This window comes from Trachypithecus francoisi, unplaced genomic scaffold (genome assembly GCF_009764315.1).
Source record: "Trachypithecus francoisi isolate TF-2019V2 unplaced genomic scaffold, Tfra_2.0 Lachesis_group17, whole genome shotgun sequence".
NCBI lineage: Eukaryota > Metazoa > Chordata > Mammalia > Primates > Cercopithecidae > Trachypithecus > Trachypithecus francoisi.
In genome coordinates, this window is record NW_022681462.1 from 99,258,200 (window position 1) to 99,285,767 (window position 27,568).

At 44.8% G+C, this 27,568-nt stretch overlaps 1 protein-coding gene across 4 annotated transcripts in view; it reads right to left on the reverse strand.

Annotated features, from left to right (window-relative positions):
- ASAP2 (ArfGAP with SH3 domain, ankyrin repeat and PH domain 2) overlaps positions 1-27,568 on the reverse strand; it is a 203,406-nt gene that overhangs the window by 44,844 nt on the left and 130,994 nt on the right. For all 4 annotated transcript variants that reach the window (XM_033176591.1, XM_033176589.1, XM_033176590.1 and 1 more), the window contains 6 exons: positions 20,955-21,058; positions 20,788-20,857; positions 14,661-14,748; positions 9,491-9,539; positions 9,241-9,407; positions 6,697-6,830 (listed from right to left, as the gene is read on the reverse strand). In XM_033176591.1, the coding sequence (XP_033032482.1) occupies positions 6,697-6,830; positions 9,241-9,407; positions 9,491-9,539; positions 14,661-14,748; positions 20,788-20,857; positions 20,955-21,058 (612 nt within the window). The remainder of the gene's footprint in view (positions 1-6,696; positions 6,831-9,240; positions 9,408-9,490; positions 9,540-14,660; positions 14,749-20,787; positions 20,858-20,954; positions 21,059-27,568) is intronic.

Consider the following 27,568-nt stretch of genomic DNA (forward strand, 5'->3'; position numbering starts at 1 on the left):
GGAGCCGTGTGTGGGCGTCTCCCTCCCTGATGGCAACGTCCAGGACAGGGACACAGAATCATGCACCGGGTACATCCTTAGCACCTACCTGAGCAGGGCCCACTGAGCCAAAATGAGGCTTTAGGTTTTATCTGGAGTTGTTTTGAGAGTTTGGGGTGGGGGAGGGAAACCTCCTGTCCCATTTTCATGTCTCCACAGGGAAGGACAACAATGGTGTGACATTCCTCTCTGACTCACCCCAGGAGAGGAACAGGCAAGTGAGAGAAACCAGACTTCCCTGACTACTGAGCTCAGGAGGAGACCCCAAGGTCAGCTCCTCCCTGATGTTAATTGGGTCCCTGGGATCCCCAAAGGGTGGAGGGCCTGGAAAGTGCGATCCAGCTCTAAAGTGCAAAGGGTAAAAGCTCAGGCAAGGGAAGGGGCTTGACCAAATTGCTGCCTCCAAAGCACAGAGCACAAAAGGACACTCTGGTGTGCAGGGAAAAAGTTTACATATGTTGTCTTTACCTGACCCTTTAAAAGTTATATTTTTGATGTAGTTTACAAAGTATATATTTCTTAGTAAGTGTAGGTACATCATACGTAAGTAAGTATACGCTTTGCTGCTCAATTTTTTCTGATAGAGTTTGTGGTTTAAAAAATGTTCCGAATCCTGGCTTTAAAAAAAGAGGCTAGAAGATGGGCTCTGGAGTCTAATAATTGGAGTGTAAATCCTATACTGGGTAAGTTTCTTAACTTCTCTGGTCTTTTTTTAAAAATGGAGCTCTCCATTTAGGTTAGATGATATAATGTATGTAGAACACCTACAACAATGCCTGAAACATAACAGTTCCTTTGTAGATGACCATTGATAGTCAATGTCTTGTTGCCCTAAGCAATTGCTTTTAGTATCTGGGTGGCACATTTCAGTCCTAGGTGAACTTATAACAACAGTTATAAGTCATAAGTTCTTGGTCTTTGAGGAGCTTTCCTCTCCACATGCTCTTTCAGATCAGACTGTGTGTTGACCTGCTTTAACATTTGACAGCTTATTAACAACCTTATGAGAACAGAAATAGAAGAAAGTCAAGAAACAGACAGTTGAGTCAGTAAATATTTGGTAAGGTTCTTGATGCTTTTTTAAAAATTTGATATTTTTTTGTTTTGTTCTGAGACAGGGTCTTACTCTGTTACCCAGGCTGGGGAGCGGTGGCACAATCTCAGTTCACTATAGCCAACCTCCTAGGCTTTAGGTGATTCTCCCACCTCAGCCTCCCTAGCAGCTAGGACCACGGACATGTACCACCATGCTCAGCCAATTTGGGTTTTTTGTGTGTGTGTAGAGATGGGGTTTCGTCATGTGATCCAGGTTGGTTTTGAACTCATGGGCTCAAGCGATCTGCCTGCCTCAGCCTCCCAAAGTGCTGGAACTATAGGTGTGAACCACTGTGCCTGATCTCGTAAGATTTTTAAATTACTGACTCAAATTCAATTTCAGAATATCAAGAATTCCTTTGTTACCTTCATGTGTGATAGTGAAACTGATCATGATAGTAGCACCCTAGTACCAATGATACTGTTTTTCATATGACCTGAAAAATCAAAGCTGAAATCATGATCTTCTACATTAAGAAGGAAATTTACCTTTTTAAAATTTGTGTTTACCAGTAAGTTTTTCCAAAGTAGGTTTGCTTTAGAATCTAAAGATACTAAGCTAGTGTGTGCTAAAGTAGTTAAGATGACATGATTCCTCAGAACTAATACTTCAATTATGCAATTTCCATTTCACTGGATAAAAAGTAATGCTAGGCTGCACACGGTTCACAGCTATAATCCCAGCACTTTGGGAAGCCGAGGCCAGAAGACCACTTAAGCCCAGGAATTCCAGATTAGCCTGGCCAATATAGTGAGATCCTCTCTATGGAAAAATTTTCAAAAATTAGCTGGGCGTGGTGGCACATGCCTATAGTCCCAGCTACCCAGGAGGATCGCATGGGCCTGGGAGGTAGAGGCTGCAGTGAACCGAGATGGCACCAGTGCACTCCAGCCTAGGCGACAGAGCAAGAACCTGTCAAAAAAAAAAAAAAGAGAAAAGACCTACAAATGACCAACAGGTATATGTATGAAAAAGTATACATCATTAATCATACAAATCATCAGGGAAATGCAAATTAAAACCACAATCATCTCACACCTGTTAGAATGGCTTTTATCAAAAAGACAAAAGATAACAAGTGTTGGCAGGGATGTGGAGAAAAGCGAAGCCTTGCACACCAGGTGGGAATGTAAATTATTATAATACAACCATTATAGAAAATGGTATGGAGGTTCCTCAAAAGACTAAAACGAGAACCACCATATAACCCACTTCTGGGTATTTACCCAAAAGATCTGAAACCAGTTTGCTGAAGACATGTCTTCACCATCTTGTTTATTGCAGCACTATTCACAATAGTCGAGATAAAGAATCAACCTAAATGCCACCAATGGACGAACGGATTTTTTAAATGTGGTCTATACACATAATGGAATACTATTCGACCTGAAAAAAAGGTCATTCTGTCATTTGTGACAACATGGATGAACCTGAAGGACATTATGCTAAGTGAAATATGCCAGGCAAAGAAAGACAAATCCTGCAAGATCTCATTTATATGCAAAATCCAAAAAAGGTGAACTCATAGAAGTAGAGAGTAGAAACTATGGATACCGGGGTTGGGCATCTTGGTCAAAGCATACAAAATTTCAGTTAGGATGAAGAAATTCTAGGGATCTAGTGTACAACATGGCGACTCTAGTTAATAATAATGTCCTGTATACTTGAAAATTTTGTTTTGAGACAGTCTCACTCTGTTGCCCAGGCTGGAGTGCAGTGGCAAGATCACAGTTCACAGTAGCCTCAACTTCCTGGATGCTCAGGTGATCCTCCTTCCTCAGTCTCCCAAGTAGCTGGGACCACAGGTGCTTGCCACCACTCCCAGCTAATTTTAAAAAATTATTTGTAGAGATGGAGGTCTCGTTATGTTGGTCAGGCTGGTCTCAAACTCCCGGACTCAAGCAATCTTCTCACCTCAGCCTCCCAAAGTACTGGGATTACAGGCACCAGCCCAGCCACCACACCAGGCTCAAGAGAGTAGATTTTAAGTGTTCTCACCATAAAACATAAGCGTGTGAGGTGACAGTTGTGTTAACTAGCTTGATTTAGTCACACACAATGTATACAATATACTAAAACATCATGTTGTACACCATAAATACATACAATAAAAAATTAAAAAAATAAAATCCCTTGCTGTCACAGCATGTCACCCTGAAACAGGCTGTCCTATTTACCCAAAAGAGAAGAGATGCTACTCCTGTGAGACTGCACCCACCACTCTCCTTTCACAAGGCACCAAGGGGCCTAAGGAACACTTGCTATACAAGAAAACATACTTCAGCGAGCAAGTCAGCCGAGGCCCTGCATGCCATGCAACTCTGAATTGAAAAGGTTCATAAGAACAGACTACAAGCACAGACCGTGCATGGCCTCCCTGGGGGTTCACATGTTAGCACATGGGGACCACTTTTCTGAAAGGATTTTGTTAAAGGAGGTAACAATGATAGCTAATTCTTTACGGTTCTTAACGGTGTGTCAGACATAATTCTAAATACACATACACACACACATACACACGCAGAGAAAGAGAGAAAGAGGTAAAGACTTCAGGAAAGCCTTCATCCCAGTACCTGATTGTCTAAGCAAAATAAAACAAACAACCTGGGTACTTTTAAAAGGCTTGAGGCCAAGCACAGTGGCTCACACCTGTAATCCCAGCATTTTGGGAGGCCAAGGCAGGAGGATTGCTTGAGCCCAGGAGTTTGAGACCAGCCTGGACATGGCTACCAAAAATACAAAAATACATCTCTACCAAAAACACAAAAATTAGCCAGGCGTGGTAGCACTTGCCTGTAGCCTCAGCTACTGAGGAGGCTGAGGTGGGAGGATTGCTTGAACCCAGGAGGCAGAGGTTGCAGTGAGCTCACAGTGAGCTAAGACTGCACTACTGGACTCTAGCCTGAGTCATGGAGTGAGACCCTGTCTCAAAAAAAAAAAAAAAGAAGCCTTGAAATTTCCCAGTTTTGCCAATCAATACTAACACCTGACACCCTACTTAACCAAAGAGCTAAGGAATAAGGTTTACAGCCACGACATCATGACCACACTCCTAGCACACAACAAATGGATTGGGGAAGCCATGAGGAGACGTCCACCTCCTGTGAACCACAGAGGACCAGCCAGAGCACAGGGCAAGCAGAGTTGAAGGGAGTAAATCCTACACAACTCACTGCTGTCTCTCCTCTTCCTGATAACCACTGAGGAAAAAAGGCTTGGGTAAGGGAGAGTTTAAAACTCTGGGAGCAATTCGATTTTGAAAATATCTGCAGACATTGATTAAGCAGGCACTGGCTGATTTCTCATTGTGGGTGACAGTCAACCAAACTTTAAACTCCTACAAGAATGCAGATGGAGGCTCAGGGAGACAGAAATGGAGAATTTAATTAGGCATAAGAAGTCACCTCATCGTTTCATCAAGACAGAACAACATATTCCTTTCACTTTTCTTTGGCGTTTTCTTCTTTAGTAGGTAATTCAGTCTCACGAAGAACATGAAATTTCTGAGACACATTTAAGAAATTATAACAGATGGTGGGGTCAGGCTCCTACCAGCTCATAACAGTCAACTGTTAAAATTTCAGGAATTTTGCAAGCCAACTGCTAAACACTGCTACTATTAAAAATTATACTATATAAACTCATAATTATGTTATATTAATAACTAAAGTATATACTCAAAACTCATCATTTCCTAATTATACTACATTTTGCTATTATCCATGTTCATGAAGTTATTTACATCCACTGTGTTGCATGGTGAATGTACTATATAATGAACATCTTTTTCCAACTTCACATTTAGTAATTCACATGGGTAGCTTGAAATTGGCCATTGTGGGAGTGTTTACACCACGAGAATAGGCAGGTTGCAAACCAGGGTTCTTTCTTCTCCAGAGTTGACTGTTAAACATTTGTCGGGGATGGTGATAGGGAAGGATAGTAGAGATGTTTAAATGTTTATCACATAGCAAGACAACCCACTAAAATGCCAATTTGTGTCCCAGGCTCCTCAAAGGTTTAAGGGTGAGGGTCTGGAATCAGATTAAAGAGGCCCACACCCCAGATCTGTCACCTTAAAAGCTTCATAACCCTAGGCATATTGAAACATTTTAAGCCTCAGCTTCCTCCTCTGTAAAACTGGGATGATATACCAAGGTCATCAGGTTGTTACTGGAGATCAAATGAGCCTAGTATATCTAAAGTGGTCTGCAAAATACATAGTACAAAATCAACAATTACTACTTCATCATAAATCACTTAACACTTTCCATTGTTTTAAGAAAATCAGTAGAAGAAACAACTGCCACAGTTCATCAGGGTTTACTAAGAAGTACTTTGTGCTTCTTTGAAAATGTACCATGACATTCTCCAATCTATGCCATCATCAGTTATCCAAGAGATGCCACATGTACACCTGTTCACCTCTCTAAGATGTACGTTACGTGCATTATTACATGAACAATAATTGCCGTATGCAACCAGGAAGGCACTGCTTGGAGTTCCTTAGTTTTAAACTTTAGGTGAGTCTAGCTTAGTTTTAAACTTTAAGTAACTAAGGATGTTACTAACTAGGCTGCTAGGATCCACGGTAGTTTCTCCCAACTCTTGTCTTTCAAGACCATAAAGGCATCCTGGAAAGACTGGAAAGGTTTGACAAGAGAGTTCAAAATGCACTCGAAGTTCAGACACACTGGATTCGAAGTCATCAATAAGACTGATGGCCCCTTGAGAGGAACATGGTCTACAACTATTGATTTTCTGTCACGACTGTTGCTCTTGAACATTACATTCCCTACATGTAAACTTTTAAATTCAACATTAAAATCAATAGCAATCAATATCTACTCACTGTTTACTGTCAACACTCAGCTGTCCCAGGAGAGAATTCAAGAACTGCTTTCTAGGGAAGACAGTCACGAAAGCTCATGTGTTAGGTGGCCAAAAGCATAACCTGTCTGATGGACCTTGTGGGACCATAGTCTCGATACTCTGAAAGCCACTTCAGAGAAAATGCTTCAGTCTCCTCCTATCTCTATCACATGGTTTAAGCGTTATCACTGAACCAAGAATGAAAGACTTAAGAAACAAAGGCGGTAAAAATGAAGACCAATATGTGCCCCCAAAAGGGACAATCTGGGGTAGGGAAAAGTCAGAGGCTTGAGGCAAGCTGTCACCACAGCCTTGTCAGAAATCGCTGGTGATGAGGGAAAATAAGTACTTTCCTGTCTTTAGATGTTGGATTCCCCATCTGTCGAATGGAGGGGGTGAGCTGGCCTATGTCACCATCTTATTCCATTTCTGCAGAACCTCACACCACTCTCAATGTTGTTTTGGTTTCACTCCTCTTTATTCATTTAAGAATAAAGTTTTGCAACAAGAAGTGCCCTCAACCACCAGTAGCTAAAAATGAAGAATTATCAATGAGTTTCTAATTATCCAAACCCATTTGGTAATATATCAACAATCACTAGCTTACCAAAATGGATTAGAATGCCAAAAGTAAAACTTAGCTTACAGCTCATTTGTTTCCAATCTCAAATCAAGGATTTAAAAATTACCAGCAGCTCAGACGTTCCCAGTACATCTAAGGTCAGGGACTGCATCCTGGAGTAATGAACCCCCAGCTCTCGGTGGATTCCAGAACACTCGATGCAGGTCAGGATGCCCAGGTTGGTGGAAAGCCATGTAGGATCTGCCAAAGAGAACAGGGCAGATTTGAGCTTCCAGTCAAAAAGAAGGTCAGGAGTCACAACTTTCTTCCTGCATAGTTACTGAACAAGGAGTTCTGAGCGTGAGCATTTTCTGATCCTTAACACAGCTGGAAACTTTGTCCATAATTGCCAACAATTTACATGCAATACCCACATATGCACACATCTACTCTCCCTCTTCTTCCCTCTCTCTCCATCTCCCCATCCTTCCATTCGTGTGACAGATGCCGTGTGTGCAAAAATAAATAGGACACACTCCAGTGACCAAGGGCTCCTCAATGGCTGGTCATGAAAACAGACCCCGCCCATCACCAGCTTGGTCACACTAGCAGAATGGAGCAAGAGGAAAACAATGAGACCAGCCAAAGTCTACTAGTAAAAGGGGAATAGGCTTAAAACATTCGCTTCTATAGATGCTGATAATAACAGAGAATGTACTATGTACATATGATATGCTGTGTTCAGCACGCTGGTAGTAGCAACAATAGTTTGCATTGTTAAGAGCTTCAGAAATCACAGAGCACTTTTGTATCAAATCTAAGAGCCCCATGAGATGGCCAGGGCAGGGATTTTTATCTCATTATACGGCAGAGACAGCTTCACAGTGCTCAGGCTCGAGGTTGCCAGGGAGTGCAGAGCAGACCGTGGTCCTGCCTCTAACTGCGTTCAAAGCCACGCTTTCCCCTCACAGCTCGGCTCCTAACATGCCCCTACCATCAGTTGAGAACATGATAAGCACCCACAAAATGCCTGACAGATGAATGTGGAATTTGCTAAACATAGGAAATTAAAAAGATGTCCTTGAGTACATCATCACAACCCATAAACACAATTCTCTTCAGAATTGTTTGTTACCCTCAGAAACTCACGGTAGGTAAATATCGCAACTTGTCAGTAGACAATGATGAAGTTATTTTTTAAATGTTCGAGTTATTAAAAATGTTATCCACGTTGGAAAACCTTTTTGGCATCTGCGTCTGAGCTTCTGTAGGACGACTCCACTGTATCCACGTGCTTTGGGGAGGCACAAGCGTCCATTTAGGTGACTCTACATCATTTTTCTATTTCCCACACTGTCTTGGCATTTTAAAATAATGAGTACATACCTCTGAGCTCTTTATCAAAGTGTATGAAAAACCCAAATCATAGACTGTCTTTACCCTTTCTCAAGAAAGACCATGATTCACTACTTATGACCCCCTACCTCATCTCTCGCCAAAAAGGTATTTTCGTTTTTTTGTTTTTTTGTTTGTTCGATACAGTCTCGTTCAGTCGTCCAGGCTGGAGTGCAGTGGCATGATCTCAGCTCACTGCAACCTCCGCCTCCTGGATTCAAGTGATTCTCCTGCCTCAGCCTCCTAAGTAGCTGGGACTACACGTGCGCACTATCACGCCAGGCTAATTATGGTATTTTTAATAGAGACGAGCTTTCACCATGTTGGCCAGGCTGGTCTCGAACTCCTGACCTCAAGTGATCCACCCACCACAGTCTTCCAAAGTGCTGGGATTACAGGCATGAGCCACTGCACCCAGCCAGTTTTTTTTGTTTGTTTGTTTTTAATGGATCCAAGGCCAAATACAGTCTTCAGGGTCATGGGAACCTAAGGGTACTTCTCAACTGTCCACTCTACTTCTGTTGTGTTCGGTTTTTTAAGAAAAATTGTCATAGAATTAGAGGAATGAAAAGGGGACCGACTATTCTAGCTAAGCCTCCATCTTTTCATTTTATAAGTGTTCAGAAAATGCACCTGTGTAGTCCCCCTGACCCCCACCACCCCCACCATTCTGTCTCAATTAGAGTAAGTAAATTCCTTAAACCACATCCTACTATAAAGCCCCAATATGCTTTATCAAAATGTAAAAATAAAATCTTATTTCACAGAATGTGTCAGCTGAAAGGGACCTGTCCCTTCAGTTTACAGACAGGAAAATCGATGTTTAACAAAGCAAGTGGTTCGCCCAGGGTCACAGAGCCAGACAGCGGCTTAAAGCTACTTCACAAGTTCTGCAAAGTAGGCTAAAGGGAGAAGAGAGCAGATTCCAAGCAAGGAAGCCCAGCCACATGCAGCCTCTCAGCCCACATGACCTTGAGTTCACCCTCACTGTACCCTTCATTTCTCATTTCTCAAAAAGCATTTCAATCTTTGCAGCTCTGTCAAACCCTCTTTACTCAGTCCTGCTCTGGGGCCCGGCAGGCAAACGTCTTCCCACCCCTCTCCCCTGCCGCGGTCTGCACAGTTCATTAAGCATTTGTGTAATGGGATGAACTCAGGCTGAGCTGCACTTAATTTTGTGTTTGAAATGAAAGTGAAAATCAATGAATGGATTCTGTGAATCAGAATGGGATTTAAATGTCCTAGAGCCCAGGGTTGGGTGGGGTCCCTGGGTCACCTGGTGCCCCACAGTCACAGCAAACGTCATTGCCCGTCATCCTCTGCACTTCTGAGATGATCTCCTTTGTCAGTTCTTGGACGATGTTATTTTCTCCAGTATTGTCATCCCCCTTAAATGCATTGTTTAAAGCTTCTTCTTTGCTATTTTGCAGCACAGACATCCATCTAGAAAAACAAGAGCGACGTTGCGTTAAATCCCACAAACAACAGGTAAGTCCAGCCCAAAGTCCCACCACTATGTAACTTACATTTGACATTCCTGTTCATCTTCGGCTTGGAAGTGGTAAGTTCTGTCATCTGCATAGCAAAAGGAATTTCAACTGTGAGCCCAGACAGCAATCCATACACAATTCCAAAAGAAAGTGGTTTCTAATTAGCCTCTGGAATCTTAGCTCTGTTAGGAAATTACTGATTTGTATAAAATCAGGCACTCCCTCATATCCTCCAACTGTCTGCCTTCACCAACAGTGGCATTGGAATGCAAAATAAACCTGCCCTTTCCCTCATTCAAGTTTTAAAAGATGCTGCTTTTAAAAACTGAAGCTATTCCACGAAAACCATCACTATCCTCTCAATCGCTTCATTTTAACTCACTACAGAGCTGGCCCCCAAAAAGTAATTGTTAAAGCCCTTTCAATAATAAAAACCTTTTTTGAAAAGAGTATCTTAGAAGTTTTCTGGCTTTCTTAGAAAAACATTAGTATGAGAAATTCTAAGAATAATATGCTTTGAGAATCGAGTACTAGAAATACAGCTAAATCAGGAGAAGAGTGTTAAATAATGGTCGAATATAAAATTCTACACTCACATATTGCTGGCGTCAGCACTGTTTCACAAGTGTTTCGCCAGGCTGTGGACCTCTGTGTGTGTGCAGCAGGGAGGCGGCTGTGTGGGATGTGGCAGCATCACTTCTGTGCTGCTCTTGCCAAAAACATATAACCCCAATCCACTCATGAGAAAACACTACAAAAATCCAAATGAAGCGGAGTCTGACCAAAACCCAGGTCAACACTCTTTAAGGTATCATGAAAAACAAGTGAAGACTACAGAACCGATACAGACCGCAAAAGACCAGGATAAAATCACAACGAAATGTCACGTGGGGTCCTGGATGGAATTCTAGAGCAGAAAAAGGACATTTGGGGGAAAACTGGTAAAACCTGAGTAAGATTTTTAGCTAACAGCATTAAACCAGTGTTTCCTGGTTTTGATAACTATATAAATATGATTGGATAACAATCTACCATGGACTACTGGATAACTGTATTAAGATGTTAACAGAAGGGAAAGCTGGGGGAGGGATATATGGATATTCTCTATCTAAAAGCAGTCTAAAACCAAAGCAAAAAATAAAATTAGATTTAATAAAGAAAAGCGGGGGCGGGGGGAATCCAGCTTTTGCAGATGGCAGAATGATGACAAGTACCGATTCTGTTCTTAGGGAAACACAACCAACATCTGTGCTCCTAAAAGTGAGTGGACATGTCACTTCTCTCTGGTGTTTACTCCTGAAAGCACATTGGTTCTCAGAACAACTCTTGGTAAGTGACTGGGTGAGGGCTGAAGCCTAGAGAGGCTAAGCTGCAAAAAACAAGCATAGCCAGCAGCAGAACTTGGTTCCTGGACTTCTGGCCCCATCACTTTCTACAACACCATGGCATCTTTCTTTTTTTTTTTTTTTTTTTTTTTTGAGACAGAGTCTCATTCTGTTGCCCGGGCTGGAGTGGAGTGGTGCAAACGTGCAGTGCACAGCTCGCTGCAGCCTTGATCTCTCAGGCTCAGGCTATCTTCCCACCTCAGCCTCCCAAAGTACTGAGATTACAGGTGTGGGCCACTGCACCTGGCCAATTTCTGCATTCTGACGTGTAAAAACTGCAGAAGCAGGAGGCAAACCTCTGAGGAAAAACTTCAAGCAAGAATCCCCTCTACTACACTCTTTAAAGATGCTACAAATAAGCAGACAGCTTCTAGCAGCTTCTGCTGTGAGGGAGAAGAGCAGGAGGAGACTGAGGGGGCAATTGGAGCACTCAGGTGCTGGTGGCCAGCGAAGGGCAGCTTCCAGCCGGGGCTCTGGCTCTACTGGCCACTAGCCTGCCGTGTGGACCTGGAAGGTCACTGACTCCCTCTGGCTCCATCCTACTTAGGGGACTCACTTGGGTCACCTCAAAATTTTCCTATTCTTTCCATCCTGCCCAGGGTGCCAGTGGGGTTTGCGGATAATGGCTCCGGACTTGAATTTGCTACAAGTGGGGTCAGTCTGCAGGCAACGGATTGGCTGAGCTCCCAGAAAGGCTGGCCTTGCCACAGAACCATCCTCCTAGAAGAGTCCATGCCCATTTACATCTTTTTCTTTTTTTAAAGTGACAAGGTCTCCCTCTGTTACCCAGGGTGGAGTGCAGTGGCATAATCACAGCTCACTGCAGCCTCAAATTCCTGGAGTCAAGTGATCCCCCTACCTCAGCCTCCCAAGTAGCTCGGACTATAGGTGTGAGTCACTGCCCCCAGCCCCAATTCCACCTTCGTGAGAATGGGAAGCCCCTGTTTAGGGGGGAGGACGATAAAGGAGCATCTTGTAGGAAATAACTGTAATCAGCCAGTCAGTCTATTGCTCTTCTGAGTTCTCTGGGCAGATTCCAAGATGAACTGACCAGATGAGGAGGAGGAGGAGGAATGGGTGACCATGTGGTGCCTGGCAGACGCACACAGAAAATATCACCCTCACTGCCTCAATGCATGTGCCTCCACTTGACTTCCCCAACTGCCCCAATTTTTTTTTTTAGACAGTCTTGCTGTGTTGTCCAAGCTGCAGTGCAATGGCACGATAACAACTCATTGCAACCTCAACCTCCTGGGCTCAAGCGATCCTCCCATCTCAGCCCCCGAGTAGCTGGGACTAAAGGCACATGCCACCATACTCAGCTATTTTTAAATTTTTTGTAGGAGGTCTTGCTATGTTGCCCAGTCTGGTCTCAAACTCCTGGCCTCAAGCAATCCTCTCATCTTGGCCTCCCAAAGTGCTTGCATTACAGGCGTGAGCCACTGCCTGGCCCCCCCAAATATCTTGAGAGTTCAAAAGCATCTTGGTGATGCTTATCCCATGAGGCTGGTCAGGAAGCAGAGGAGGAATCTGAGAGGGGTGAAGACAGATGCTCCTGAATCAGCCAGAACCAGGCCCTGACCCCATGTCCTTCACGTTCTCAGGATATTCATCAAATCATGGCTTACACTGAAGCCAGGTTTACCATAATGACTCTCTGGGGTGTCTGGCCAGTTTTCAACCCAAACCTATGCAGCCCTGCACAAAGCATTTTCACTACAGATACTCATAGGGAAGGCACCTTTTGAAAACTCCCTGAGGATGAAGAATTTGCATGACTGGAATTCATTTTACCCACTGGAAGACAAGCAGGGAAGAAGGAGGGATAAGAGCTCTTTTCAAAGACAATAACGGACTCTCGCAAACTCATGACACTGCCCCCAGCTGTGCTCAGCAAGCCTTTCTGGGCATCAGAGGCTAGAAGTCCTTCCTGAAGATGTCTAAGTGCATCAGGCTGCAGCAAAGACACTGGCAGGATCTTGGTAAATATCAGTTGACCACAGAGCTTGTGTGTGGCCAGATTCACAGAGGACCACGTTCCCACACACGTAAGAGCTACAGTAACTCACGCCCAGAAGGGAGGCATGCACACATGCCATCTACCGATCCTCCCTGCTGCCTGCTGTGTTGTAAAAAGGTGTAGGCTGGAAATACATTGGAGCAAGTGCTTCTGCACATATGGCATCTAGCAGGGTCTTCCTGCGGGGCATGTTGGAGGGACCTGGGGCAGCTGAGGGAAGAAGTCCCTACACCCACCTCCAGGCGATCGGTTCACTATTATTGCTTATCAGTCAATGATGGGCATTTTAACGCAGAGCTTCTTGTGTGTTACTAGTTCAGAAAACGGAAAGGCCTAAAACCCTCTGAGTTAGCCCCAGCCGCTGGCAGACATCAGGTTACACCATCAGGTTTTCTGAAACCCTTCAATTCAAGCCTTTTTTGCTAGCTAGACACAGGTAACCCAGCAGTGATCACTGTGTGAGTGTGTGTGCGTGTGTGTGTGTTAAAGCGTCAGGGTCTTGCTATGTTACCGAGGCTGGATGTCTGCTCCTGAGCTTGGGTGATCCTCCTACCTCAGCCTCCCACGTAGCTGGGACTACGGGATCACACCACCACACCTGGCTTGCAATCACATTTTAAACTCTGGCCAGTACTCAGCATTTTATAACATCTTGTATGAATGAAAGGCAAGTTTGATGAGAGTTTGTGGACCTTACTAGACTGAGTTAGGATGGGTGTTTGACGCAGGATAAAGTCCATTTTATTTTACAAACCAGTCTAGAGTCTGAAGAACAGAACAAACGGTACTGGAACCCTCTGCACACATCACAGTGCTCAACCCTCCCCAGAGATGGACACAGAGGGTATAAGAAGGGAAAAAAGGAGGGTAAGAGCAAGCCATTACGGGTAAGATGGAGTGCTAATCACCCGCAGTTTGCTGGGAATGCTAAATCACATAAAAGGTGACTTCCTAGCCCTCAATAATACAGGTCAACAGACATTTGAAAAGGCAGCCATCTCCCACTCAGGGGTACTGAGGCACAGAGAACAGCACCGCCTCCCTACAGTACACAGTCCGGCGTGGTCCTCTGCAAATGTAACTCTTGCGCCCAAATCCCTAGACACTGCCTCTTCAAAGGGGAGACTGGCCCTTTCTTCCCCTAGACTGTAACCCTGCCACACAGAAATACCAAGGAAAAAAGGTTTATCTTATTTTCTTTTATGAGCCCTTCAATTCAGGGGGTGCTGAGTAAACATTCACCACAACGGATGGTTCCATGGGGATTCTTTTGTGAACACCACAAAAAGGAAAAGCATAGAGAAGCAGAAAGACTAATCCTGTGGTGAGGAAGAAAAACAGTTTCAAACACTGAAGTTTCAAGGGCCCTGTTGAAGACCCTCATTTTAGTTTTATAGCATTTCTAACATCACCCAAATTATGTAAGCTTTTGAAAACAGAATTGTCCTTCTTTTCTCTTTTTAAAGTGAAGGGGTTTTAGGCTTGCGGGCTTCTCTATAGGATCTCCTTATTTAGGAACAGGAATGCTGAGGCTAAGAGCTCAGAGAGGCAGGTGATGATGTCTCAGGTCTACAGTGTCCCTGAGGAGCAGGGCCAGTCCTCAAAGTCAAACTCTCAACTAGAAAGGCTAGCAAGCCAGCAGTTACTAACGGAACACAAAGCATGCATATTGCTAGAAAAAAGGGTGTGTTTCTTCAAAAACCAATTCTTCAGAATGCAGTGTTTGAAATGTGAAGGATGCCACAGAAGAGAGCATAAGACAACGTTTCTGTGTGGTGCAGCATCTCAGAGGGAGCCTTACGTGAAATAAGGTCAAAGCACTTCTTCTCCTCAGGGTTGGTCTTCACCTGGCAGGTTAGCAGGTTGAGCTTTGCAGGAGGCCGGTTAGCCTGTTTAAAAGCAAAAAACAAATAAAAAGGTTGGGGTTGGGTGGAAGGAATGGAAAATCATACAGTATCAATCCTCACGAGATACAGCAAGAGCAAGCTCTTCACTAGTTCGCAAAGGTGGCCTTTAGAAGGCAGACTTGACAGAGGAAGGCATGACTGAGACAAATTACAGAGGCCCTTGAACTTCGTCTCCACAGAGGGCAACTGCCTCCCTGCAAGGGCACCTTGGTGGTCTACACAAACCCACCTGGACAAGGGGACAAGCGATGCCAGCTTTGAGGGTGCTGGCAGTGGGTGCCTTCAGATCAAGGTACCGCCATGGCTAAGCCCAAAACATTTGGTTCTGATTCCTACCGACAACACAGATGATGCGCCAGGTAACTTGGCCACCCAGTTCAATTTCTGGTGATCTTAAAAGCATTTTTTCTTAGCAAAAACCTCACTTCCAGGGAAGGTAATTTCACAGCACAAAAATGGCAGAGGAATTATTTTCCTACTGTTTGAAGTCATGACAGATAATAGATTCACATTCCTAAATGCCAACCATCGCTGTCACTTAAGTTTCAACAAAATATACTTCATTTATATCTGTAACCCCCAAACCCTCTCCCCCATACATGACACCAAGCGATCACAACATACTTTCATCAGAGGTGTGTCAAAAATGGCTACTGTATTACAGTTTCAAAAAATAGATCATACTTAGTCCAAAAAAGCAAAGGACTGAGGGTAAGAAGATAATTTCAGAAACGAAAATTTCAAACAGCAGAATACCTCTTAGAAGTCTTGGAAGAATATCCAAATAGGAGTGGGCTTATCTTACCCACCCACCAAGCTGCTAAAGGAAAGATCAAATAAGAATGTCTTAAACTTTCATCGTTCTTGGGCCCCACTTCCCTTGGCCACCGGTCACTTCAAGATGAAAAAAACCTGGATTTGGGATTAATCCAGATACATACACATATGCAGCTATGCCTGGACAGACCTGTGAAACCCTCAAGCACTTCCAGGCCCAGCAGCTTCCTTCCAGTGAGTCTACAGAGTTAGGGTGGGAGAGTTGAACCCATCCTTGCAGAGTGAAGGATTTGGGTTTAATAAATGTATGTTTGAACTAGTGAAAGTCCAATAAACAGGGTTGTACTAGACTCTCCTGGTTCGTGGCTGTGTTGGTCTTATCTTCTACAGGTTAGTCAGATACTCTCCATACTCTGTAGATATCTCAGAGAATTCCTGGAGCATCAGAAATCAGTATTAGAAGATATCAAGCTCTGCCTAATCTTGTAAATCTGGACACTTTCAAGTGAAAGCACCACTGACTGTGGATTGTGGCCAATCGGATTACCTAACTTATCCAGGAACCAACACACAAAATGATCTATTTCTAGAGACATGGGTTACACACCATGCATGCAAGCAAGTACTTTAACACGGGTGTATACCCACCCGTACGTAGCCTGTGTCTCTTCTGTTACCTCCCTGTGATGACACAACTATACGTGGGCACATTTTAGGGCTACTTCCCAATTGTGGGTCTTAGATACATAATAAACGAGGTTTGTGCACTTTGATAAATACAGAAGCACCTTCATGGACAAAATGATGACTCTGAATAACAATAGCTACATGTACTCAGCTATTTTTATTATACACCTACACAAGGCAGGCGCTGTTCTAAACATTTTTCATGAAATAATTCCTTTAATTTTCCTAACTGCCCTTTGAGGTCGGAACTACTCCAATTCTGTAGCTAAAGATACTGGCCCGGACAGACCAAATAATTTGGTTGAGGTTATACAGCTAGGGAGTGGGGAAGCTAGGATTCCAACAAGTCAGGCTGGCTCCAGGGCTCGGGGCTCAACTGCCACTCTCCCTGTTCTTGACTTGGGTATTCACGGAAGGCAGTCGCTTGCCTGGACTTATCTTTAAGAGCAGCAAAGAACCACAACTTAAATTACACCACTCATCCTCCCTCCCCACCTCCACCTTGTAGTCTTTCTTTTTCCCTGTGATATGGGGAAAGGTGTTCGTTCTTAACTACCATAAAAGATAGATTTCTCACTTCACAGCATATCACAAAATAGAGAAAAATATTCAGCGCCTTTATTTGAAGTAGGAATAATTATAATGACATAAATGTGCCTACATATTAAAAAAATGACAACCATAAGAATGGCTCCACAAAACATACAAGCTGATCTTAAGCATGATCATCAGCAGTTCTGTTTTACATTAATAACTGTTTGCTATTCAGGTTAAATATTAAGTATACAGATTAAGTATTAGCTAACAGTAAAGCTATTAGACAAATTTATGGGAGAAAGTTCTATACATTAAAATCCTTCCCTGTTGCAATTTGGAAAAATACAGTGTCGCCTGGATGCAGTAGCTCACACCTATAATCCCAGAACTTTGGGAGGCTGAGGCAGGTGGATCACCTGAGGTCAGGAGTTCGAGACCAGCCTGACCAATATGGTAAAACCCCGTCTCTACTAAAAATACAAAAATTAGCTGGGCATGGTGGCGTGTGCGTGTAGTCCCAGCTACTTGGGAGACTGAGGCAGGAGAACTGCTTGAACCCAGGAGGCAGAGGTTACAGTGAGCTGAGATCAGCCACTGCACTCCAGTCTGGGCATCACAGCGAGACTCTGTCTCAAAAAGAAAAAAACAAATAAAAAAAAACCAGTGTCATCAGTTAACTGAGATATAGAACAGTTTCATCTAATTCACAAAATACCAGTATTTTCTTGAGAATTTAATTTAAGAAGCCCTAGTTTAGAAAACTCAGGAAGGAATGGTGAAAAAACGACGCAATAGCCTTAGAGTTTGCCATGCAGACAGAGATCATCAGTGATTCTCCATTTTAAACATGCCGTTCTATTTTTTTTCCAATTTGTCAGGCTTTTAGAAGGAAGATGTTTTCTTCTTTCTTCATGACTGATCATTTTTTTAAAATTTTAGATTGTGCAAGAGCCGGTGGACATTCCTTCCAGTGTAACACAGTCTCCTGCCCTCAGTGGCGTGGCAATGCTGTGAGTCTGGCAAAGAGGATACCTAATTAGAGTTATTTTGTCCCAAGGATCACTTCTTCCTAGGGCCAGAAAACAGACTTGGCTAAGAGGGAAACTCAACTCGGGCTCTGACCGAATCTCCCGAATGCTATCCTCAATCCTCTGCTCCAACCAGGTACAACAACTTCATTTCCCGAAGGTTGCCAGCTTCCTGGGAAGGGTTTTCCTACCAGTGTAAACACACCCTGTGTGTTTTCATTTCTTAAAGACCTGCTTCACAGCTGTGTGCCAGGCTCTGCTCTTAGATTTCCACTTAATCAAGTCTTTGGAAATGTGCCCTTTTTTCCTGACTGTACATGAGCACACTCAGGAGCTGCTGGCTCCTGAAACAGGTGAGCTGAACAAGAAATCAAGTCAAAACCAAAGCAAACCAAAAGGGCGTCTCTCCATTCTCTTCCTTGGTATGGGCGAACTCACTTTCCCACGTGCACCCCCTCTGTAGATGCAGTCAATACAGAGGGGCCCTCTGGATTCTGACTTCCAGAGCACGCAGGGAAATAGGGAAAAGGTGAGAAAAGGTACACTCGGCCACTGAAAGGAGCACTGGAAAACTACTTATTTTGCTGCATGGCAGCGAGGCAGTGAATCAAGACAACCCCACCTGCCACCCCCTGCAGGATGTAGGCAGCAATGGCTGCTAAAGGCAGGAGGAGACCTCTGGAAGTGGAGATTCCCTGGAGAGGGGTTTCCCCTCCAAACACAAAGCACTTATTAAATATGCACGTTGTGTGACAAGCTGAGTTCTCAGCATCCCAGTGATGCCGGTTATAACCGTACTATCTGCCAAAAACTGGGGCAACCCATGCAAACTTAAAGACAGCTAAGCCTCCACGTCTTTTGAAAAGAAGTTCATGCTATGGAAGTGACTTGAAGTGAAGTTTATGCTGTCAGCAAAGGATTACCAGACCTGTTTTCCACCTGCCATTGAAAGAGTCACTACCTGGCTTAACCTGAGGCCTGGATCTAGGGGAACTCTCAATGAAGCAAATATGCCCCTTGACTTCAGAGCGGTAAAAGCATGAACTAGAACTTAGCTGTATGACAGTTTCTGCACTGAGGCAGTCAATCTGAGTTCAAACAAACAGCGAGTGAACACCAATTCGAAAGCAGACCACAGAACCACAGGTGTTGAGATCTGGAAGGTATTTAGAAGGGAGCCTAATCTCATCTAATCTAACATTCCTAATATTAAAGACAGTGATGGCTGGATAAATTTGTTTCCCTTGGTCTACAGAACGCATACCCTCACATCCACGCATGGAAAGAATGTCTTTTTTGTTTTTTTGAGATGGAGTCTTGCTCTGTCTCCCAGGCTGGAGTGCAGTGGCATGATACTGGCTTACTGCAAACTCCGCCTCCTGGGTTCAAGCAATTCTCCTGCCTCAGCCTCCCAAGTTGCTGGGATTACAGGTATGTACTACCATGCCTGGCTAATTTTTGTATTTTTAGTAAAGACAGGATTTCGCCATGTTGGCCAGGCTGATCTCGAACTCCTGACTTCAGGTGATCTGCCCACCTCAGCCTCCCAAAGTCCTAGGATTACAGGCATGAGCCACCGCACCTACCCAGACCATCCCATTCAGATCCAAACTGCATGGCGCTGGGGGGTACGGTGGTGATCAAATGACCAGTGAAAGTTGGGTTTTGAAAATAGAAAATGACCTTCATTTCCAAGTTCAGAGACACATTCAATCCCCTAGAACAGAGGTCGTCGAGAATCCCTATACTGGGTATATACCATTCCAGCTTCTCTCTCCCTTTCTAAAACGAAGTCGGCAAAAACGAAGGCACCCCCGGAGGAACACAATCCTTGCTGCTGTGACACGCTTCAACTGGGGTTTTACTCTATTCCCTTATTCATAAGAACCTCAGGGCCGTTTCTCTGGACCCCGCGTTGAGTGATGACATTTCTACAGGGGCCAGAAGAGCCCCTCTGAGCTCCTGCCCAGCTCTGCCTTCACCAGGGGACTGGAGGGACAAGGGGCGGGAAAGACGGTCACTACCATCCACTCACACGCCCAAGGCTGCTGGACTGCATGCACGAGTAGGCCTCTGCTTGGGGAATGGGAATGCAAACGACTCTCAGCACCTCACTAGCAACAAAAAGGCAACGACCTCAGCCTTGAGGCGTCACCAAAGCTGTCTACTGGTCCCTGTGGTTTTCACCAGCTCTGGTCACGCCAGGTGAGGCAACAGTACGCATAATACTGCCACGGAAAGAACAGTGTGGCGTGCAGGGCTGTGTCTGTGATAAAAGTTCCCGGCCTCTGAAAGCTAGATTGGTAAGGAACTTCATCCTGACTGGCTTTTCATATGCTCAACATCGAGGGCTCTGTTTTTCCTTGCATGGACTCTGATAAACAGGATGATGGAAAGAGGCCTTAAGGTTGGGCACCGTATGTTAGATTTCGATAATAAAATTACTGAAATCTCTCTTCCCATGGATTTCTGGTCCCCAGAGTCCTGCCCATTTAAATGTTCTTCTCTTAACGGAAAAGTAGAACTCTTCCCAAGTGAGATGTTTGATTTCCAGAGACAGAGCTGGGGGAGCAGTTTGTTGTTGTGTGCTTTCTGGAGTCACAGCCTTCTCAGTAAAGACAACCTGGCTTATCAGTTACTCCTGACTCTGCTAGGGAGTGGAAGATAACAAGCACAAGGCTCCACTTGGCAAAAAAACAAAAAAGAAAGAAAGGAAGGAAGGAAGGAAGGAAGGAAGGAAGGGAAAGGAAGGAAGGAAGGAAGGAAGGAAGGAAGGAAGGAAGGAAGGAAGGAAAGAAAAAGAATAAACAGGCTGCAGGTGCACCAAATCAAGATGGAGGCCAACAAGCATTTCTGACAGGGAAAGTCTTCAAGACGCATCCTTAATACCATAACACACGGAGAACAACTCCTGCCCTCTAACTTCAGAAAGTCCTCCAACACCAACCTCATCTAATACAGCAGACACCATGGATTAAAAGAGAATACTTACGGTACCATGGGATATGGTCAGAAAACCATTTTTAACTGAACATTTCCTTTTCTGCCACACTTTTCGGATCCTTGTGGATAAGTGGGAGAAACAATAAGAGTTTAGACATTTTGGACACATGAGATAACGAACGTACATTTAAACTCTAGCAACACCCCCTCACGTACCCGTCGCTCTTCTTGTAGAGGCTGCCGTTCCGCTCGGTCCCATGTTCCTTGTTTCCCTGAGGCTGATGTAAGCTATAAGCTGTGCTCTGACGCATTTGGGAGTCCTAAAAAATGAAGAGTGTTTTTAATCTTGTCCAGGTCCCAATTTTTAGAAAAGCAGTACACAAAGGAAACTTATGCCTAATAAGCTTTTTTTTTTTTTAAAAAACAACAAAAACAACAACAAAAAAAATTGGAGAAATTTCCCCTTCTCAACACAGCAAAAAAAGAGACATCAGATTCCTCTCTAGGAACTGATAAATGTCATCTATCGGGCTAGAGAAGGAAATGTCAGGAAACCAATATCCCAAACTGGCTGAAGGAACGAGCCCTGGGAGTTTCCAGGTTTTATTTCATTATGAGCCTTAACCCCCTGACAATGACATGAGGCTCCCACTATGGCCAGAGTAGCCCTTAAGGAGGGAGGTGATGCAGTGAGTGGAAAGGCAGGGGTTTCCAAGCAAAACGACAAAACCAGCTTTCTGTCCCTTACTACAGAACCATCACATAAGCTCTCTGCCTCAGTTTCCTTCCTGGGCAATAAGAAAAGAATACCCAGTAACGTCAATAAACAGTTAAGGCCTCAGTAGGATCACACACGTGAACATCAACAAGTACTACACAAATCCTCACTTCCTCACCCCATCAATCTTAGGTAAGGGGGGGTCTGACCCTGACGAAGGGGAGCTTAATCACAGACAAGCCATCCACATCGTCAGCTGAGAATCTGATTGAACCTACCACAACTGGGAATCGCCAGCCCAGCAGCTTCTTAGGGCAAGCGAGGACTAGCAATGAACACCCAGGGCCCAAGTCCAGTGTCTGGCATCCAACAGGTGCTCAACTGGTGTTTAACAAATGATATCAGGCTGGGCACAATGGCTCATGCCTGTAATCCCAACACTTGGGGAGACCAAGGTGGGTGGATGGCTCAAGCCCAGGAGTTCAAGACCAGCTTAGGCAACATAGCAAGACCTCGTTTCTACAAAAAATACAAAAGTTAGCTAGGCATGGTGGCAGGCACTTGTAGTCCCAGCTACGCGGGAGGCTGAAACAGGAGGACCGCTTGAGCCTGGGAGATCAAGGTTGCAAAGAGTCCTGATAGCACCACTGCACTCCAACCTCGGTGACAGAGTGAGACCTTGTCTCAAAACAACAAAAACCAAACAAAACAAACAGTATCAGACACTGTTTGTTTTGTAGGAGTGGCCACCAGTGCCAGTGCAGGAAATACTATTTCCCTGAGACTTAAAGGAAATGAGAGGGGAGCAAGATGTGAACAAAGTGTTCACAGGTCAACCAGGAAAGGGCTGAGGTCTGCCTGTAGGTGTTTAATGTGAACTCCTATCCAGTTCATTCCATAATGGGAGAAACAGGGACACAATGAAAGTAAGTGGTTTGCTCCAGGCGCAGAGCTCCTTAAAGCAAGAGCAGAGAGTGGAATGGAATCCTGCCTTCCACTCTGAGGCTCCTTCCATTACACCGTCTTCTCTTCCCAGAGAACAGCCTCAGAGTCTAGGGCCATTCTCATCATTGCCACCGAGCAGCTCACCATCCTTGGAGAACGAAGCACATCCCCAAACGATGAAAGAACTAACGCAGGAAAATCAGTGCGATAGAAGCTGAGAAGAGCACTCAAGAACCGAAGAGTCAATGGGAGAAAAGCACAGGAAAAAGTGAGTTTTAAACATGAAGGCAAGAAATGGCAGAGAATCAGGGGAGGATCTTCAAGACAAAGTGGACAGAACACAGAAGACATGGGGAGGCCATGTGGTCAGCAACCAGGGAAGCTGGACAAATACTGCATCTAGGCAGTAAGGCCCGGGGGTGGACAAGACGGGCTAGAGTCAGAGTTTCAACTGCATCTCAAGGCACAGGCAACCTCTTGGATTTCTGACAGTTTGAAAAAAGATTCTGAAGCACAAAACTGTTTAATTTTAATGAAGTCCAGTTTACCTACTGTTTATTTCATCACTTGTACTGTAAGGGTGCTATCTAAGAAACTATTGCCTAGTCCAAGGCCATGAAGATTTATCTTTACAAAATCTCTTCCAAGAGCTTTATAGTCTTAGCTCTTACATTTAGGTCTTTGACTCATGTTGAGTTAATTTTGATTATGGTGTGAGGTAAGGGACCAAGTTCCTTCTTTGCTTGTGGCTATCCAGCTGCCCCAGCACAATTTGTTGAAAAGACTACTCTTTCTCCATTGTCTTGGCACCCTTGTTGAAAATAAACTGTCTCTAAATGTAAGGATTTATTTCTGGACTCTCAGTTCTATTTCACTGGTCTATATGTCTCTCCTTATGCCAGTACCATACTGTCGTGATTATTACAGCTTTGTGGTAAGTTTGAAATCGGGAAGTGCGAGTCCTCCAACTTAGTTCTTCTTTTTCAAGACTGTTTTGGCAATTCCGGGTCCTTTGCATTTCCACATGAACTTCAGGATCAGCTTGTCAATTTCTACACAAAGGCAGCTGGGATTTCTGATGGGTACTGCACCGACTGTGTAGATCAATTAGGGGAGTACTGTCATCGTCACAATATGAGTAAGTCTTCCACCCCATGCACATGAGTGTCTAGTACTGACTTTTTAAACTCTGCCAAAGAAGAAAAACCAAAAAACTCCACGTGAGCAATCAGTAACGTGCTGAGGCACTCTCCATTACTGAACTGACAACCGACTCTGAAACAAGCAGAGCCCAGGAGGGGAGAAATGAACCCATTTCCACAGAAAGTTCACACAGCACTTGTGCCTCTGGATAAACTAGGGCACACGCACACTGATGAGATGAGGATGGTCCCAGTTTCCACATTTTCTCAGAAGGGCAGAACATTGGCACCAAAATTTAGAGCAAATCCAGCCTTCAACGTTGCTGGGAACAACGGTGTGGAAGGAATGTGGAGAAATATTGCTCACCTGTACAGCGTCTCTGTGAAAGACTAAAAATAAACCTGTCAGGAGACTCAACTGCACAACCAAGAAATATGTCTATTGATTTGGGGAGAAAAAAAGCCCTGCACAAAGTAAGTGGTGAAATCATGTGACAATACTGCTAACACTGTTCGTGCCGCGCATGTTAATCAGAGCCATTTTCAGGTCTCATGAACAGGATAAGGGACATTCTTCTCAACAGAATCAGACCCTATGCCAGAAGGTGACAAAGAAATCACCCTGTTTTATTCTTTTCTTTAGACCAATTAAAGCATGCAGGCAAGTCTGAACTAAGCTAGCCTATAAAACTTCACATTTGCAAAAAAGAGGAATAGAATCTGTTTAACATAAAATTGAACTGTTTTAGCATGAATTATTTCAGCATCCTCCAGGTGACTCTGAGACGACCGGGTAACAATAGCCTTTGTTGGCCTGTACAAAACGCCCGACCAGGTGAAGGCCTGACAGAGGAAACCGGCCCTTTCACATGACCAAGGTTTTGATTTTCAGAATACTATTCAAGGGAAAAGAATCTCTCCTCCTGGAGAGAAGAAGAACATAAGAAGTAAGAGAGGCCAGGGTGGTCCATGTTGCCCCAATTCCTAGAGACTCCAAAGCACTCTCCACTTTCCTAAGAGAGACAAAGATAACCTAAACTCGACTGACAAAGCCTCAACGTGCAGGGACTGTTTGTGTGCCTGAGTATGCAGGGTAAGCGGACACTTGGTGGCACCTCAAAAGGCTTTCATGAAATTCTATCAGTGTCCAATATCCTCTGTCCTGTGGCACCCAGACAAGTTCTCAGAGCTCAGGCATCATCCTTGATTTTAACTTTTCTGTTGCCCTGTGAAGTATTAGCCATTGGGTCTGGCCAACATAGAATCTGCCCAGATGACCAGTAGACTTAGTATCTGAAATCTCCAGGAATGGAAGTCAAAGGGGGATGCTGCCTGCAGTACAAATCTCATAGAGGTTTACAAATAATTTAAGAATCCTTGAGCTAAGACTCTAGGATAGCTTAAAAACTGACATTTTGCCCACTTCTCAGAAAGTCAGTGTCCAGAGAATTCCTGTGATTGACAAGTTTGTCAAGGAGTAACTTCTGGAAGCTTAAAATTTCTCTGCCCAGGAGGGCTGTGATGTCCAATTCATTCCGCATCTTCTGAAGATATGACAGGTGTGTCCACCCACATGGGCACAACAGGGAGCTGGAGGCCTTGCTGAGCCAAGCACTGAGCCATGGTCTAAGAACAGTGCTTTCAAATATCATTGCCACCTATTCTCCATTATTTAAGAGTAAAAGACTCCGGAGAACCAGTTTGACGTGGAATAGATCAGGGTCAGATCCTGGCTTTGATGCCACTGTGTGAGCCCAGTAAGGGCACTCATTCTCTTTTTCTCACAGAATAAAGTTGTGGACATGGCTGGTCGGGCGCGGTGGCTCACGCCTGTAATCCCAGCACTTTGGGAGGCTGAGGTGGGCAGATCACGAGGTCAGGAGTTCAAGATCAGCCAGGCCAACATGGTGAAACTCCATCTCTACTAAAACTACAAATATTAGCCGAGCATGGTGGCGCACCTGTAATGCCAGCTAATTGGGAGACTGAGGCAGAAGAATCGCTTGAACCTGGGAGGCAGAGGTTACAGTGAGCGAAGATCGCACCACTGCACTCCAGTCTGGGCAACAGAGGGAGACTCTGTCTCAAACAAACAAAAAGTTGCAGACATGGGCAAACATTGCCTACCCTGTAAAGTGGTTTGTAAGGATCGTTGGCCACACTTGTAAAGTGCCTGGAAAACCTGAAAAATGAGGTAAACAGGAAATGCCCTGCAATGGACAGGAGGAGGTCCCTCCTCCCCAAGTGTGAGGGGACCGTGGAATATGATGCAGGCTGGACACAGAGAGGTGGGTGAGAGGCAGGTGAAGCTGGAAGAGCTGGGTCAGGATTAAGAGGAGGAGCCTAGAGCTGGGTATGACAGCACCTTGAGTCAGATAGGGAGGAGGGAAGAGGGACACGAGCCATGAAGACATGGGGCCACAGGATGGACCAACGAGGAGGCTAAGGGATATGTCACACACGACAACAACAGCAATATCCATTAATGTTCAACCTCTAAGAGGGTGACACCATGAGGGAAGGGAATTTGGTTACTATGGTATCTTTACCACCTAGGAGCTCAGTATTTGTTGAATGAATGAACGAACTAGTCCCTGTTTATTAAGATAATATGGTAAGTGCTTTACAGAAATGATCTCTTAGATCTCCTGACAACTCTCTTGAGGTTGGCTGTATTATTCCTATTTGACAGACTGGAAGACCACGACATGGAGAGGTCCAGGACTGAGCAGGGTAGGAAGTGGAAGATCCAGGATTCAAATGCCAAGATCCACGCTCTTCTGCTCTGCTATACAGCTACCCAGGCAACCCCGTCATAGGCAGAAGCTGTCCTCTCCACCAGCCCCACCTGCTGGGACTCTTGCTTGCTAATCCCTGCCAGGTCCCAGTTTTTTTGTTGTTGTTTTTTATTTGTTTGTTTGTTTTTTGAGATGGGGTCTTGTTCTGTGGCCCAGGCTGGAGTGCAATGGTGTGATCTTGGCTCACTGCAACCTCCACCTCCCAGGTTCAAGGGATCCTCTCACCTCAACCTCCACTACAGGTGCATGCCACCACAACTGGCCAATTTTTTTATTTCTTTGTAGAGATGGAATCTCACTATGTTGGCCAGGATGGTCTTGAACTCCTGGACTCAAGCAATCCACCTGCCTTGGCCTCCCAAAGTGCTGGGATTACAGCTGTGAGCCACCACGCCTGGCCTGCTAACTCCTAATCATCCTTCAAAGCCCCATCCCAGCCTCTGGGAAGTCATCCCCGATGGCACTTGCCCAGCCTGCACTGGGCAGACACTGCTTCCTGGAGCTGATGTCCACGAGTGCTCTCACCACACTGCGCCCCAATTGCTTCTCTGTCCCCACCCCCAGAGGATGAGTCCCTGAAGAGGTGAGAACTGGATCGTCTTGTTCTGTTGTGTCTGTGGAGCGCTGGCTTAGAGTAACAGTGGAGGAAAGGGTAGCTGGATGTGTGAATCAACAATGAATCCTCCGCTGAGGCTGACATGGAGGCCAGAGCCAGGCTACCTAGCAGCTCGGCAGGAGAGGCAGGCAGGTGGTCACTGACAGAGATCTCTGATGAAGGCCAGATTTGGGCATGTAAGATACACAAACCCAGAGGCAGAAGAAAATTATGGCGTGGTGAACCTTGGCTGCCTGGGTGGCACAAACTGTTCTACCACATCCTACTAGACAGGATGCTTGAAAAACAGGGAGCAAAGATGACAGAGAGAGAAAGAATGAGCAGGCGGTGGAGAGAGAGAGAGAGAGACAGAGAGACAGAGACATCGACCAACCATACTTGAAATCTGCAGAGGAGAAAACCATGCAGAGGAGAAAACCATGCTGGTTTCAGCATTCAGACCTCTGAGACCACATCCCAGAGCCTGATCCTCCCCATAGAAGCGCATAAGTCTGGGTTCTCCATATCAAACAGCAGAGAGCCTGCACACCAGTGATGAGGCTTTGGAAATCCGCCAGCACCCCAGCAGGGTCCGTCCTGGCAGAACTCCATCGGATAGACGACGTGGGATG